Here is a 14,073-nt window from a genome sequence, read left to right on the forward strand (position 1 = left end):
GGGTGCTGAGCTCTTGGAGCAGATACGGGCAGAAGAGCTAGGGAACCGCAGCTTTCATCAGCATGTCCCCACCACACTTTAACATCTTATTCCATCTCCTAAGTCCAAAAATTATGTTGTTTCCAAGTCACAGCCATATTGTAAACCATTGTTCTGAGATATAACTGTTAGGATGCTTTAGGCTGGTAAAAAAACAAACAGAAAACCATTTGACTGGTGGCTTAAACCGTTAGGCTGTGTGCTATTACACAACAGTAAGTGAGGTGGTGGGTGGCTCCAGGGTTGTTACATAGGCAACTTACCTGTGTCAAGGACACACAGATCAGTGAGGATACATTCTGCTACTCCCAATGTGTTTCCCCTAATGGATGCAAAATGGTTGTTACCATTCAGTGTCATACCCCTGCATGACATACCAAGCATGTAATGAGAGGACAAAAGAGCTTTCCTCTCTTGTGCCTCTCTTTTCTCAGGAATATTTCCTAAGATCCCCCAGCAAATGGGACTTTATATCACATCAGCCTGCAGTGGGTTCAGACCCATCCATGAACCAGTCATGGGCAACAGAGTAGGCAAGAGAGATTTAGATGTCTTGGATTAATCCCCAGTAAGGGCACAATGCCATTTGAACAGAATCAGTATTCTGTTAGCAAGCAAGAAAGCGCAATGATGGTCAAGTAGGCAGCCAGCAGTGGCCCTTTCAATGGGTAGCTGCCACATCTCCCACCGTTGCAGAGGTTGCTGTGAAGTTAGAATGAATTGGCACCAGTGGAAGCCTTCCTAGCTTCAGAGGCACGCATGAGATTTTGCAAATGGCACAGGCTGTCTCCTTTGCTTAAAGTATGCATCACAGATGAGAACTACCATCCTGTCTCAGTGTTAAAGTACCACTTTGATAAAGCAACACTGTCGAAATTTTTGTTACTGTCATTATTCCTTGACTTTATGTCTCTCTAATGGCAGTGAGCATCCCTGGCGCATCTTTAAGAAAAAGCACTGTCTTCACTCCCTGGTTACTGGGGAGCTGACCAAGACGCTATAGGAAACTTTGCTACTATTTTTATGCTTAGGATACACAGAGAATTAGACTAGTTAGAAGGAGGACTTCTGAAGATTCAAAAAATGGGTCCCGGTCGGGCATGGTGGCTCACGCCTGTAATCCCAGCACTTTGGGGAGCCAAGGCGGGCAGATTGTTTAAGGCCAGGAGTTCAAGACTGTTCTGGACAACATGGCAAAATCTCATCTCTACTGAAAATACAAAGATTAGCCAGGCATGGTGGTGTGCATCTACCTCCCAGCTACTCAGGAGGGTGAGACATGAGAATCACTTAAACCCTGGAAGTAGAGGTTGCAGTGAGCTGAGATCGTGTCACTGTACTCCAGCCTGGGTGGACAGAGTGAGACCCTTTCATTTAAAAAAAAGGGGGCGGGGGTAGGGTCTGCAGAAGAGTTATTGGCAAGCATTTCTCTTGTTATGTGTGAAGAGCTTAGTCTACAAGTAGATCTTAGTAGTCTACATTGGATTTATACAATATATAAATTTGGGTATGTTTAGCTTAAAAAGCTGGAATTCCAGTTAGGGCAATGCACCTAATGTTTTAAAGATGTAAGATTGAGGGGAGGCAAGAACTGGTAAAAAGAGCAGGAATGGAAGAAAAGAATAACATTTATTAACCATTTGCTGTGTGTTCAGCAGTGTTCTAGGTACTAAACACAGTTTCAGGAGAATTTGGTATCACTTAAATCAAAAACGGATTCTCTAGAGTGAGAATCAGGAAAAATGGACCCAGAGCTGATATTAGTATGTTTATTTATTGTTATTATTTATTTTTTTTTTTTTGAGATGGAGTTTTGCTCTTGTCGCCCAGGCTGGAATGCAATGGCACGATCTTGGCTCACTGCAACCTCCGCCTCCCAGGTTCAAGTCATTCTCCTGCCCCAGCCTCCCAAGTAGCTGGAATTACAGGCACCCGCGACCATGCCTGGCTAAGTTTTGTATTTTTAGTAGAGATGGTGTTTTGTCCTGTTGGCCAGGCTGGTCTCGAACTCTTGACCTCAGGTGATCCGCCTGTTTATTTTTAAATAAAATTATTTTCATAACTTAAGCACTACAGAAACTTCACAGCATTGTATAAATTTGCTTTCTGACCACACATAGGAGGCCACATCCCTGTAGGCAGAAGAATAATTATAGAGAAGAAAATTTATAGAGAAATTTTCAGTGCCTGTTCATTAGTCAGAATATTTTAACAGAAATGGAAGGGAGCTGAGAGAGAAAAATTGTAGCTAGGCTGAGATGAAAAAGGTGAAGGAATTAAAATGTAACATAAGCGACATGCAAGTTAGGGGTGAATGATTTATTTTCTTCTTAGATCCCATGCCAAAAGGCTACGAGCAATACTATGGCTTCACACAGTTTGCGCTGGAATTAAACGAAATGGATCCATCATCAAAGTCTTTATTGCCACCTACTGACACTCGATTTAGGCCAGACCAGAGGTAAGGATTTTTTAAAGATTTTTCTCTCCAGAGATGTAAAACCCGTTACAAAAAGTCTTATTAACAATCCTTAGGCCACCAGAGGCACCTGAGAAAGGTGGAAATGTCATCAGGAATTGAGAGGTGGGGACGCTTTAAACAGTTCTATCACGGAGGAGATGGGGCCCAACTAGGATCCATGTGTGGCATGGCCTTTATTATCCGTAAAGCCCCATTTGCATTGAAATGCCAAAAAAGGTGTTTATTTTGAAGAGTTTTATTGCATGCAATAATAAAGAACTTAGTGTAAAGTAAGTAAAAACGTCCAGCTCCCCGAGCCCTCAAATTTAAATGATTTTGGTGCACTGAGATCTAACTGCTGATTCTAGGTTGCTGCTCACAAGGTGTGTGATATGTGGTAGGTCTTTTCATCTTTCCCGGCCTCACTTTCCTACTCTGTAAAATGGAAATAATAATGTCGCCCCTAAGGCCTTTCTAATTACGACTCAAAATCTAGAAGCCCAAGGAAAGAAAAGATTGTTACATTTGGCTTTATTAAAAACAAACAACACTTTGGGAGGCCGAAGCGGGCAGATCAGTTGAAGTCAGGAGTTCAAGACCAGCCTGGCCAATATGGCGAAACCCCATCTGTACTAAAACTACAAAAATTAGCCAGGCGTGGTGGCACGTGCCCGTAGTCCCAACTGCTTGGGAGGCTGGGGCACGAGAATTGCTTGAACCCAAGAGGAGGAGGTTGCAGTGAGCCGAGACCACGCCATTGCTCTCCAGCCTGAGTGTCTCAGTGAGAGCCTGCCCTCCCACAAAACAAACAAACATAAGCCCTTCTTTCTGGTAAAATAAATAAAACTATATAAGGTCAAAAGATAAATGACAGACGGAGAAGTCCGTATCTGCAACTCATATCATGAATTTCCTCTAGAAATCTAATAATAGATCAACCCATTCGAAAAAATGGACATAGGGAGGTAAATTCATTTTGCAGGGATTGAGCACTGTTGTTAGCAAGTGCCTAAAAAAGATGTGAAACAGTTTACGTATGTCAGCTGTAACAGTTGGTCCCAAATGGGCCCATTCCCCTAATTTATTTTAAAGAAAGCCCTACACAGAATGCTTCAAGCTATCTTGCTAGGCATATTATGCTTGTACTGTTTCGTGCAGTTTGTCTACTTTTTTAGGGAAGTATTTTTTGTATAAAATCTGTTACAATTGTGTTTCTTAAATCAAGCCTAAGAATGGAGTTAATTGGAAATATACAGTATATATTAATAACGTATATGGTGTTTAAAGAATGGTAAGCATTGTTAACTTCTGTGGTGAACATTTTCAATTAAATTTATCTTAAGTTTGTGTTAAAAAAATGGACATAGGAAAATGAACAGTCCACAAAATAGGAAATGCAGATATCTCTTAAACATGTGAAAAGATGCTCAGCCTTAATCATAATAAGAAAAATGCAAATTTAAAAGTCATGTCGACATCCCAATTTTTAACCTATCAGATTGGCAAAAATTCAGAAGTTTTATACACTTTGAGGTTATGGGAGAAAAGGGCACTCTCAGCATTGCTGATGGGAATATAAATTGGGTATAATCCCCATAAAGGGCAGTTCAGTAATATATAAATTACACACTCACCCTTTCACCCAGCAATTTCACTTCTAGAAATTTCTCCTACAGATTTTTCCTACTTATTCATGTAAAATGATGGATATACAAGGTCATTTATTGTGGCATTGTCACATTAAAATGATTCAAATGTCTATCCATAGGAAATTGTCTAAATTCATATACATCCACACAACTGGCTATTATGTGGCTATTAAAAAATGAAGATGTCTATGTACATCCATGGAAAGATCTGTAAGATATATTGTTAAATAAAAAGTAAACCAAAACAAAACTCAAGGGATACATAGCATGCTGCCATTTATATTTTTTAAACGGAGGGAGGGGTAAGAATGTGTATTAATATTTGTTTATATACACATGAAGAATCTCTAGAAGGATGCAGAGGAAACTAATAAAGTAGGTTTTCTGGAGTAGGAGGGTGACGGTGGCTGGAATTAGAGACAAGGAAGAAAGGAAGACTTTGCCCCAAATTCTTTTTTGTAGATACAATTTTTGAATTACGTAAATATCACCAATTCAAAAAATATCTTCTCTGATTACTTCAAGATACGGATTAAAGGGTTGGGGCAGGGTCTTACGTATAGGAGGGGATTTTGAGTATCCAGTCGTGGACACATGCAAGTTGAGTAGTAATGTTTGTTTTGGTTTCTTGAATTCATATCCTTTCATTTTTTTTTCCTCAATGCCTCAGGTTTCTAGAAGAAGGGAACTTAGAAGAAGCTGAAATACAAAAGCAGAGGATTGAACAACTACAGAGAGAAAGGCGGCGGGTCTTAGAAGAAAATCATGTGGAGCACCAGCCTCGGTTTTTCAGGTTTGTGCCCAGATTGAGGAGGCTTTTGGTTGATAGGTGGTGCCAGCACGTTATGCTTCTGGTTCGCAGAAAGTGAACAGTACTGTCCCCAGATAAGAGCATTCTCCAGGCTTTTCCTGCTTCCACCTGGGGAGGAATGCTCCACTGTGCCAGGCCCTGCCGCCCGCACTTACCTTCAGGCTCTCCCTCTTGCTGACTTCAGACAGGACTAGGGCCTGCGTTTTTGCATTCCTTGAGCTTTCCCAGTGCCCTCAACCAGTGAGTTTGCAGAGGAGGTCCTCAGTCAGGGAGCCTGCCAGAACTGAGATCCCAGCGCCAGGCTCCTTATTAAATTCACAGCTAAGGTTGGTCACCCCCATAGGCACGTTTTACACCGTGACAGAGATCATTCACGATCACTCCACAGTTAAGCAGTATGGAAATTCTAAGCAGTCTGTTTCTTGCATTGTAGGAGTTCTAGTACACTTGGGCTTGCATTTACTGTTATCTTTAAAATAACTCGCCAAGAAGGTCTTGCTAAAATAGATTTAATTTTTTTTTTTTTTTTGATACAGAGTCTTGCTCTGTCACCCAGGCTGGAGTGCAGTGGCGCCATCTTGACTCACTGCAGCCTCCGCCTCCTGAGTTCAAGCAATTCTCCTGCCTCAGCCTCCTAAGTAGCTGGGATTACAGGCGTGTGCCACCATGCCCAGCTAATTTTTGTATTTTTAGTAGAGACGGGGTTTCACCTTGTTGGCCAGGATGGTCTCAATCTCCTGACCTCATGATCCACCTGCCTTAGCCTCCCAAAGTACAAGTAAGAGCCACCGTGCCTGGCCAATAGATTTAAATTTTTAAAGGAGGTATGAGAGATCTTCAACCCTTCACCTCCCCATCTCCTCCTATAACTGAGTAGAAGAGAAAGCTCAAGGCAGGTAGGGGATCTGTTGCAGGACTCAGTATAATACCCCAGAATGTGGCCTGACTTTCCTCACTACCAGGCCAGGGCCTATATGATTTTAGTTTTTCTGTTTTCTTTTTTTAAAAAAGTTAAATAGGTGTATGTAAAAAAGCAGCAAGTTCCTGCTCTACTCCATCCGCCCAAGTCCTTCCAGGGCCACCAGTGTCTTTTCATTGTTTTGGGATGTTTTTTGTTTGTGTTTTTGTTTGTTTTTAGTGGACAACAGAAGTACTTTTAGGAGGATTTAGTTATTAATAACAGCAGCAGTAATAAAATATGTATTCCAAAACATCAAAATAGTAACAAATAAGGTTTTGTCTTGAAGAATATAATGCTCTTTTCCCTAAAGTTGATGTAGATTTACTAGATCCCTTCTGATCATTTCCACAAATTCAAGATATTAGTGATTGAAAATCAACTGGCCAAAATTTCATCCTGAAATATTCAAGCTTCATTTAAACATTTAAAGAATAAGATGGAAATGTTACATTCTTTTTTGAAAAAGGCAAGAAATAGAAAAATGGATAGATTAACAGACTGATCAGTTGATTTACTGATCAGTTAATAGATAAACACATTACACCCTTAAGTAGGTTGGTTCTTTTTCTTCCATACATTGTCTATTTTCATTTTTTAAAAAAGAAAAATCTACAATTATAAAGATGTTAATTACAGCACTTTTTAGGATCATTAAAAATGGTAGGTAACCAAACTGTCTCAAGGACTAGTTAAGGAGATTCACCAACTCGATCCAACATGAGGCATTAAGGATGACCTTACGAAGCCTGCGGAGCTCTGCTGGAAACACATTACCATGTAAATGCAAGATACAGAATGTGATTATGCTGTCATTGCAATCAGGAAGGAATTATGTCTGGAATGAAAAAGGACGGAAAGCTGCTTCAGCTGGGGTGGCCATTGCTCTTTTTCTTTTTGACTGTCTATAAAATGATCATAGTATTAGATGGGGACATCTTTTTCAATTGGAGAAACAGCGAGACTTGTTCAGCAGTAGCAGTCCTCCATGGGACCGTTCAAATTAGAAACCTGGCAAAGAGATTTTGGAGAGGAATATGGGGACTTGGATGTTGTCATTAACACTTACTGAGGAACAACAACAAAATCACTGAAAATTCTAAGCGGAAGCTGGAGCTCAGACCAAATTGAGCCTCTTTGTTTTAAAATAGTGAACTGTCTGATACACAGATTGACTCATTTTTAAACACATAGTGTTACTGGAATAGGGAAACAAGTGTGATAAAAATCTACATTCCTGAGAGTGTGGGAAAACAGGCACACTCCACTTTTGCTTCTAAACCATATGATAATATCAGTCAGAATCACAAATGCACATACTCTTTGACCCAGCCATGCTGATTACAGGAATTGTTAATGTAACCATACTCACACACACACAAAATAACATATGTTGAGCTAGAGTTTGGAAATAACCTAAGTACCCATCAGTAGGGTACCTGTTAGGTAAATTGTGGTCCATCCATACAATGGAATATCATACAACCGTATAAAAAGAAAATGAGGAATCCCTTATTGCTGGAGTCACCAAACTTTTCCTATAAAGAGCAAATGATAAATATTGTTGGTTTTGCAGGCCATCAGGTTCAATTCATTCAGCAGCAATTATGCAGCCCCGCTGTTCAGCATTGAAAGCAGCCATAAACAGTATTTAAACAAATGGACATGGCCACGTTCCAATAAAACAGTATTTCAGAGATACGCAGAAGGCTGGATTCGACCCTTGGGCCATAGTTTGCTGACCCTTGCCTTATTGTACTAATCGGAAATGATCTCCAATATATTTCATTATGTCAAAGCTGAAAGGGTAGAACAGTGTCTGGTGCAACATTAGGTCAAAATGAGAGGGTATAGAGTGTGTGTTCACACACACACACACACACACACACACACACACACACGGAATTTCCCTGAAAGAATGAAGCTGATAACATCACTACCTCTGAGGAGAAGAATCAGGAGGCTGGCAGACGGGGGAAGATAAAAACTTGAAGCTGTATACCCTTTTGCGTCCTTTGAATTTGGTCTGTGTCATATATTCTCTATTCAAAGAATAGAAAATCAGGACTAATCTCTCCAGACTCTTATGGCTTCCAATTACTTTTTTTTTTTTTTTTTTTTTTTTTGCGACAGAGTCTTGCTCTGTCGTCCAGGCTGGAGTGCAGTGCTGTGATCCCAGTTCTCTGCAACCTCCGCCTTCCAGTTTCAAGCAATTCTCCTGCCTCTGCCTCTTGAGTAGCTGGGATTACAGGTACCCGCCACCATGCCCAGCTAATTTTTGTATTTTTAGTAGGCATGGGGTTTCGCCATGTTGGCCAAGCTGGTCTTGAACTCCTGACCTCGTGATGTGCCCACTTCGGCCTCCCAAATTACTAAGATTACAGGCATGAGCCACCACACCGGCCTCCTTTAAAAAAAAAAAGTTAACCACTTCCTATGCACAACCTGGTTGATGTGTAGCTTTCGTGCAGTCATTCCCAAGGTGCTGACAGTCATGCAAGTCATGTTTTGTATATGACAGACTCTCCCCACATCCTCCTTCTCTCAGAAGCACCACTTTTCATAGCCTGTAAGTTTGAGAAGTTAAAGTCAAGAGTAACAAAATGGGCCAGCGTGGTGGCTCATGCCTGTAATCCTAGCACTTTGGGAGTCCGAGGTGGGTGGATCACCTGAGGTCAGGAGTTCTAGACCAGCCTAGCCAACATGGTGAAACCCTGTCTCTACTAAAAGTACAAAAATTAGTTGGGCGTGGTTGCACATGGCTGTAGTCCCAGCTACTCGGGTTGCTGAGGCAGGAGAATCGATTGAAACTGGGAAGCAGAGGTTTCAGTGAGCCGAGATCATGCCATTACACTCCAGCCTGGATGACAGAGTGAGACTCCATCTCAAAAAAAAAAGTAACAAAATTATTTCTGGACTTCTAATTGCCAGAATTCCTGGTCCCAACACGCTGGGATGCTGAATGCATGTGGGAATGAGGATGGGGAAAGCAGGATGGTTAGGAAGGAAAGAGACTTGAGAATATGACGCAGGTTTCAAGAGTCTGCAAGAAATTGTTTCTTCTTTCACAGGAAATCCGACGATGACTCTTGGGTGAGCAACGGCATCTATTTGGAACTTAGAAAAGATCTTGGTTTTTCCAAACTGGACCATCCTGTCTTATGGTGAAAAAGTAAAGAAGAAAGATAACGTTAGTGTATTTCTCCCGTGCTTGCCTTCTGAAGCAGCACAAACCTGTGTTTATATATTTAAAAGATACTCTAGGATGATCACTTGTGCTTAGCTTAGCATTGTAACTCTTTAAGTCTATATTTTCCTCAGTGCGTTTCTTTACAATTTCAAATGTTACCCTGATTGTTTATATGAATGTAGAACACCTTGACATTTCTGTTTTTATATAAACTACTTAATAAAAATGAAAGATTGAATGTTCATGTGTGGGTTAAAAAAAGAAGCTTTAACACTAATTTTCCAAAGGTTAGGGAAGATTCCAATTAAATTTATGCCTTATAAAATTATGCTGTAGAAAAAAAATCAACCTCTCCCAGGTGCATTAAGAAATAAGAATATCCAGGGTTACTCACCCATGCGTAAGCTACCCAAGTTTAATTTGGTAGCTGAGATATCTTTTTGCCTCAGACAGCTCTTGAATTGCTCATACAGAACAATTCTGCTGGTGCTGCAGTCTGAAGAATATTTTCATTTGCATTTTAGTGGTTAGGAAGAGGATATAAGATTAATGGAATATATATTTTCATATAAGACGAATACAGCACCTTCTTGAAAAGGAAGCATTTGAACTTGTTCCTCCCTATAGTTCTATTGCCTTATATGCAAAATTGTACCCTCTTGCTCAGAGAAATTATTAATAGAAGAATTCCAATTAATTAAATATCACAATAGCATCCCAGAGAGACAGTAGGAAATTTCTCCTTAGTGAGAGCTGAGTCCTTGAGAAGTTAAGAGACTGTTTCCTGCTTCCCACCTCACCTCTAGTTTTTTGTCCCTCCGTTTGATCACCTCCCTGTTGAGTATGGAATGTCCCAGTTTAATATAAAACATATAGTTTATTCCACACAGCAGTTTGACTTTGTAAAAGTTTAGCAAAATAACTGATTGCTTTGGATAACTCAACATGTTTTTCTTAAACGCTGTTTTAGTATTTTCTACCTCTTAATAAGCACCATATTTTAGATCTTGTATAAAAAGTTGCCATCTGCCTTATAGACAAATGTAGAGAATTGATGTCCTTGCTTTGTGTTGTGTTCTGGTAAAGCTTTAAGTAAGTGTCTTACCCCTTTCCTATACTTCCTTGTTATCCATATCATTCTTTTGTGAGTTTTGCAGCAGTCTTGAATAATACAGATTATAACTACTGAAAGGGAAACCTTTATCTTTTTAAATGTGTTATTTCACATTACATTAATACGTGTAGTAGTTGAATTGTGTTATCAAGGCATTTCCAACTTCTGTCCAGATGACATTAAAACCAAAGCCTAATTGTTAAGCCTTTTATTCTAAAGTCCATGGCAATCCTATGGAATATCAAGTATAATGATGTAGTAAAAAGATTTCTCCAGAAAACACTTTTAGATACTTAAAGAAATTCAGAGCATATCGAATGTTATGAATGAAGAGTAAAATAATTACAGGAAAAGAATGCACGATTTTTCATTGTCACACCAAATAACCAGTTGGACAATATTGCATTTTCAAAATGGAGAGTTATTTAAAGTGGATCTGTAGCCTTCTGGAATCTGCACGTGACTGGCATTTTAAAACAACTCATTAAATATGGGATTCATTTTATCGAGATGCCAAGATGAACACAATGTGAATATCATTTCCATTTCTAAGCAGTTGAATGACACAGTCAGATTCTTTGGTGTGTGCTTTGTTCTTTCCATCTCAAGCATTTATCCAAATTCTGCTCACAGAGATGAGGAAGCAGGCTGTAGATTTAAGGGCACTCAAGGGGAAAACAAATGTAGTTTCCACAGTGTGAGGATAAATGTAGAATCTTAGTAATATTGGCTGTTAAATTGGCCTGCTCCAGAGACTGGCTCAAAAAAGAAAGAAGCAACAAAAACAAAATGTACAGCCTGAATGGATGTAGCACTGTCATGTGGCATTTGGAAAATCTTTAATTATCCTAATGTTGTTATTTCACTTTCCCTTATGCTTTATTTTAGAGTCCCAAGGACAACTGGACGAAACATCACCTCTATAGTCATCTTATTTGAGATGGGGGTGGGAATGAATTAAAATATGATACAGAACTATATGCAGATTTTAAAATCTAGTCAGTACTAGCATCTATAAAGGGCTTTTCTGAAATTTAAACAGCTTGGTGATGCATCCTGATGTTATAAGCTTAAAACTATCTTGAGGGGGAAATGACTTCTTTTATCCTTCTGTCCCTTTTCTCAAAAGCATCTTTCCCCCAAATGTCTGTCTCTAGGACATTTTATACTTTTAAGAGGAAGAAAACAGAAACGTGGCATCATTTGGGAAGAACCAAGGTAGAATTTAATTTTCTGGACTTTAAATCTCCTGGTTAAATAATGCTAATCACTGTACCATTTGAGTTACATATTTTAACCTCTTTTTTTTTTTTTCTAATTATTCCATCCAAAATTTCTAGTGAATTACACAGAAATTCTTGGAAATGGGACTTTGTGCAGGTAACCACCCTGCACTTCAGGCGATGTTCCTGTCACAGCTGTCGACTACCCCACACTGCAGGAAATCCATTCAGAAATGAGCTAACAGTCTCCAGTGTAGCAGGAGAGCCAATCAGTTCCCTCCCCAGGCCCCAAAGCACCCCAAAGCTGGTATTCCCTTGAGTCAAAGGTATTAATAATGAAAGCCTCAATGCAGCTTCTCCATGTAGTTCCTCTCCTACAAGCCAGGTGGATTCTGGTCCTAACTAAAGAGATGGGAGTTCACTTGAGGGCAAAAAGTACCCAGGATGCCCAAACAGCCGCACAGGTGTCCTGTGCTTCCTGTGAGACTTCCTGGGGGAAATATACAAACTAATATTTTTTTAAATGTTTACTTCATTTACACTGCTGCTTTTCTCATATTCTGCTTTTAATTACTTGTAGTAAATCATTTGCTTGGGCTTCAAGCACTGTCTTCCATCTGCATCTTCCAGATTTGTCATGAGTGATCTTGTTCTACTGTTAAAGATGTCAAGCCTAAAATAAAAATAATAAAGTTTTTATTTGGCTGTCAAACCTTGATGTAGCCCCTACTACATACACTACAAGTTATGCCTTCTGGCTACTACAGAATCTCCACAGACCTTTTAGTTACGAGTAGAAGCAATAAGAAGGTGTCCTTATGGTCTTAGGAATAATAGTTCCAATGTATTGGCATGATTTGTTTGAATGTCTTTAATTTTGATATTAACACTGGCATAAATCTATTTTTGCTACCAGATGATAGCTATTTTCATTTGCTCTATTTTCCTCTGCATTGTACTAATCTGTTACTCAGTGTTAGTCTTCATTTTTCTGTGTTGGAAATCTGCGTCATGTAAATATCTGCAAATCATGACAGTCTAAAGTGCAAACCATTTTCAGAGACTTTGGGGAATGCAGTGATCAGAAGTGGCTAATTTATTTTATTTCTGATTATTTTATCCAGAGGATACTTTTTTAATGGATATTTGTAAATCTTCCACTTAACCACTGAAAATTATTTGTTTTAATCCCACCCTTCCATCCGTACCTCTGTGCCTCCCCAAAAAGCTCCTATTAATTTGCTTATCCCCGTCATGTAGCTAGTTGAATGTGAATAAATAACATGGAAAATTAGGCCACTTTTGTCTTTGTTTTTCCAGGTTAATGGGAAGGTTATTTGGCTGCTAAAAGGGAGCAGAACAAGACCCTTGCCCGAACTCTTTCAAGGAGGAACATACTAGGTTGCTGGAAGTGATGGGGGTTGGAGATGAGAATACCCCAGGACACAAAACACTTGGAAACCATCGAGTCCCCGTACCTTTTCCCCTAACATTTCCAAGGCACGCCACAATTCTAGAACCCCCTCAGCCCTTGGAAGAGAGAGCCGAGGCAACTGGAGCCCCAGACAGGACACCTCCAGCCCCAGGAGCCCCTCTGTCGATTCCAGTGTGCTATGAAAATATTACAGTTGATTCTTGAACAAAGAGGCTAGGGGTGCCAATACCCCATGCAGTTAAAATCCACATATAACTTCTGACTCTCCCAAATCTTACCTACTAATAGCCCACTGTTGACCAGAATCCTTCCCAACAACACAGATAATTAACACATCTGTTGTATGATATATATAATATAGACTGTATTCTTATAATAAATTAACCTAGAGAAAAGAAAATGTTATGAAGAAAAACATTAGGGCTGGGCGCGGTGGCTCACGCTTGTAATCCCAGCACTTTGGGAGGCCGAGGCGGGCGGATCACGAGGTCAGGAGATCGAGACCACTGTGAAACCCCGTCTCTACTGAAAATACAAAAAATTAGCCAGGCGTGGTGGCAGGCGCCTGTAGTCCCAGCTACTCGGAGAGGCTGAGGCAGGAGAATGGCATGAACCCGGGAGGCGGAGCTTGCAGTGAGCCGAGATTGCGCCACTGCACTCCAGCCTGGGCGACAGAGCGAGACTCCGTCTCAGAAAAAAAAAAAAAAAGAAAAACATTAGGAAGAGAAAATATGTATACTGTTATTAAGTGGAAGTGGGTCACAATAAAAGTCTTTTCCTTCATTGTCTTCACATTAAGTAGGCTGAGGAGAAGGAAGAGGAGGGGTCGCTCTTGCTGTTTCAGGGGGTGGCACAGGCAGGAGAAAATCTGAGTATAATTAAACCCACACAGTTCAAATCTGTGTTGTTCATAAGGGAGGAGACCACCCCTCATATTGTCTTATACCCAATTTCTGCCTCCAAAGAAAGAAGTAGTAAAAACTAAAAGGCAGAAATGAAATCCACAGACAGATAACCAGGCGCATACCCTAGGCCTGGTAGTTAAAGATCAACCCCTGACCTAACTGCTTGTGTTACCTATAGATTCCAGACACTGTATGAGAAAGCACTGTGAAAATCTCTGTCCTGTTCTGTTCCGTTCTGATACTGGTGCATGCAGCCCCCAGTCACGTACCCCCTGCTTGCTCAATGGA

General features: G+C 40.2%; 1 protein-coding gene across 17 annotated transcripts in view; it reads left to right on the forward strand.

The window, feature by feature from the left end:
* Positions 1–12,739, forward strand: part of OSBPL3 (oxysterol binding protein like 3) — a 198,721-nt gene extending 185,982 nt beyond the window's left edge. For all 17 annotated transcript variants that reach the window (XM_063609716.1, XM_063609719.1, XM_063609717.1 and 14 more), the window contains 3 exons: positions 2,374–2,500; positions 4,820–4,942; positions 8,990–12,739. In XM_063609716.1, coding sequence (XP_063465786.1) covers positions 2,374–2,500; positions 4,820–4,942; positions 8,990–9,086 — 347 coding nt within the window. In that variant the 3' untranslated portion in view covers positions 9,087–12,739. The remainder of the gene's footprint in view (positions 1–2,373; positions 2,501–4,819; positions 4,943–8,989) is intronic.
* The last annotated feature ends 1,334 nt before the right edge of the window (positions 12,740–14,073 follow it).

The sequence above is a fragment of the Symphalangus syndactylus genome, chromosome 9, assembly GCF_028878055.3.
Source record: "Symphalangus syndactylus isolate Jambi chromosome 9, NHGRI_mSymSyn1-v2.1_pri, whole genome shotgun sequence".
NCBI lineage: Eukaryota > Metazoa > Chordata > Mammalia > Primates > Hylobatidae > Symphalangus > Symphalangus syndactylus.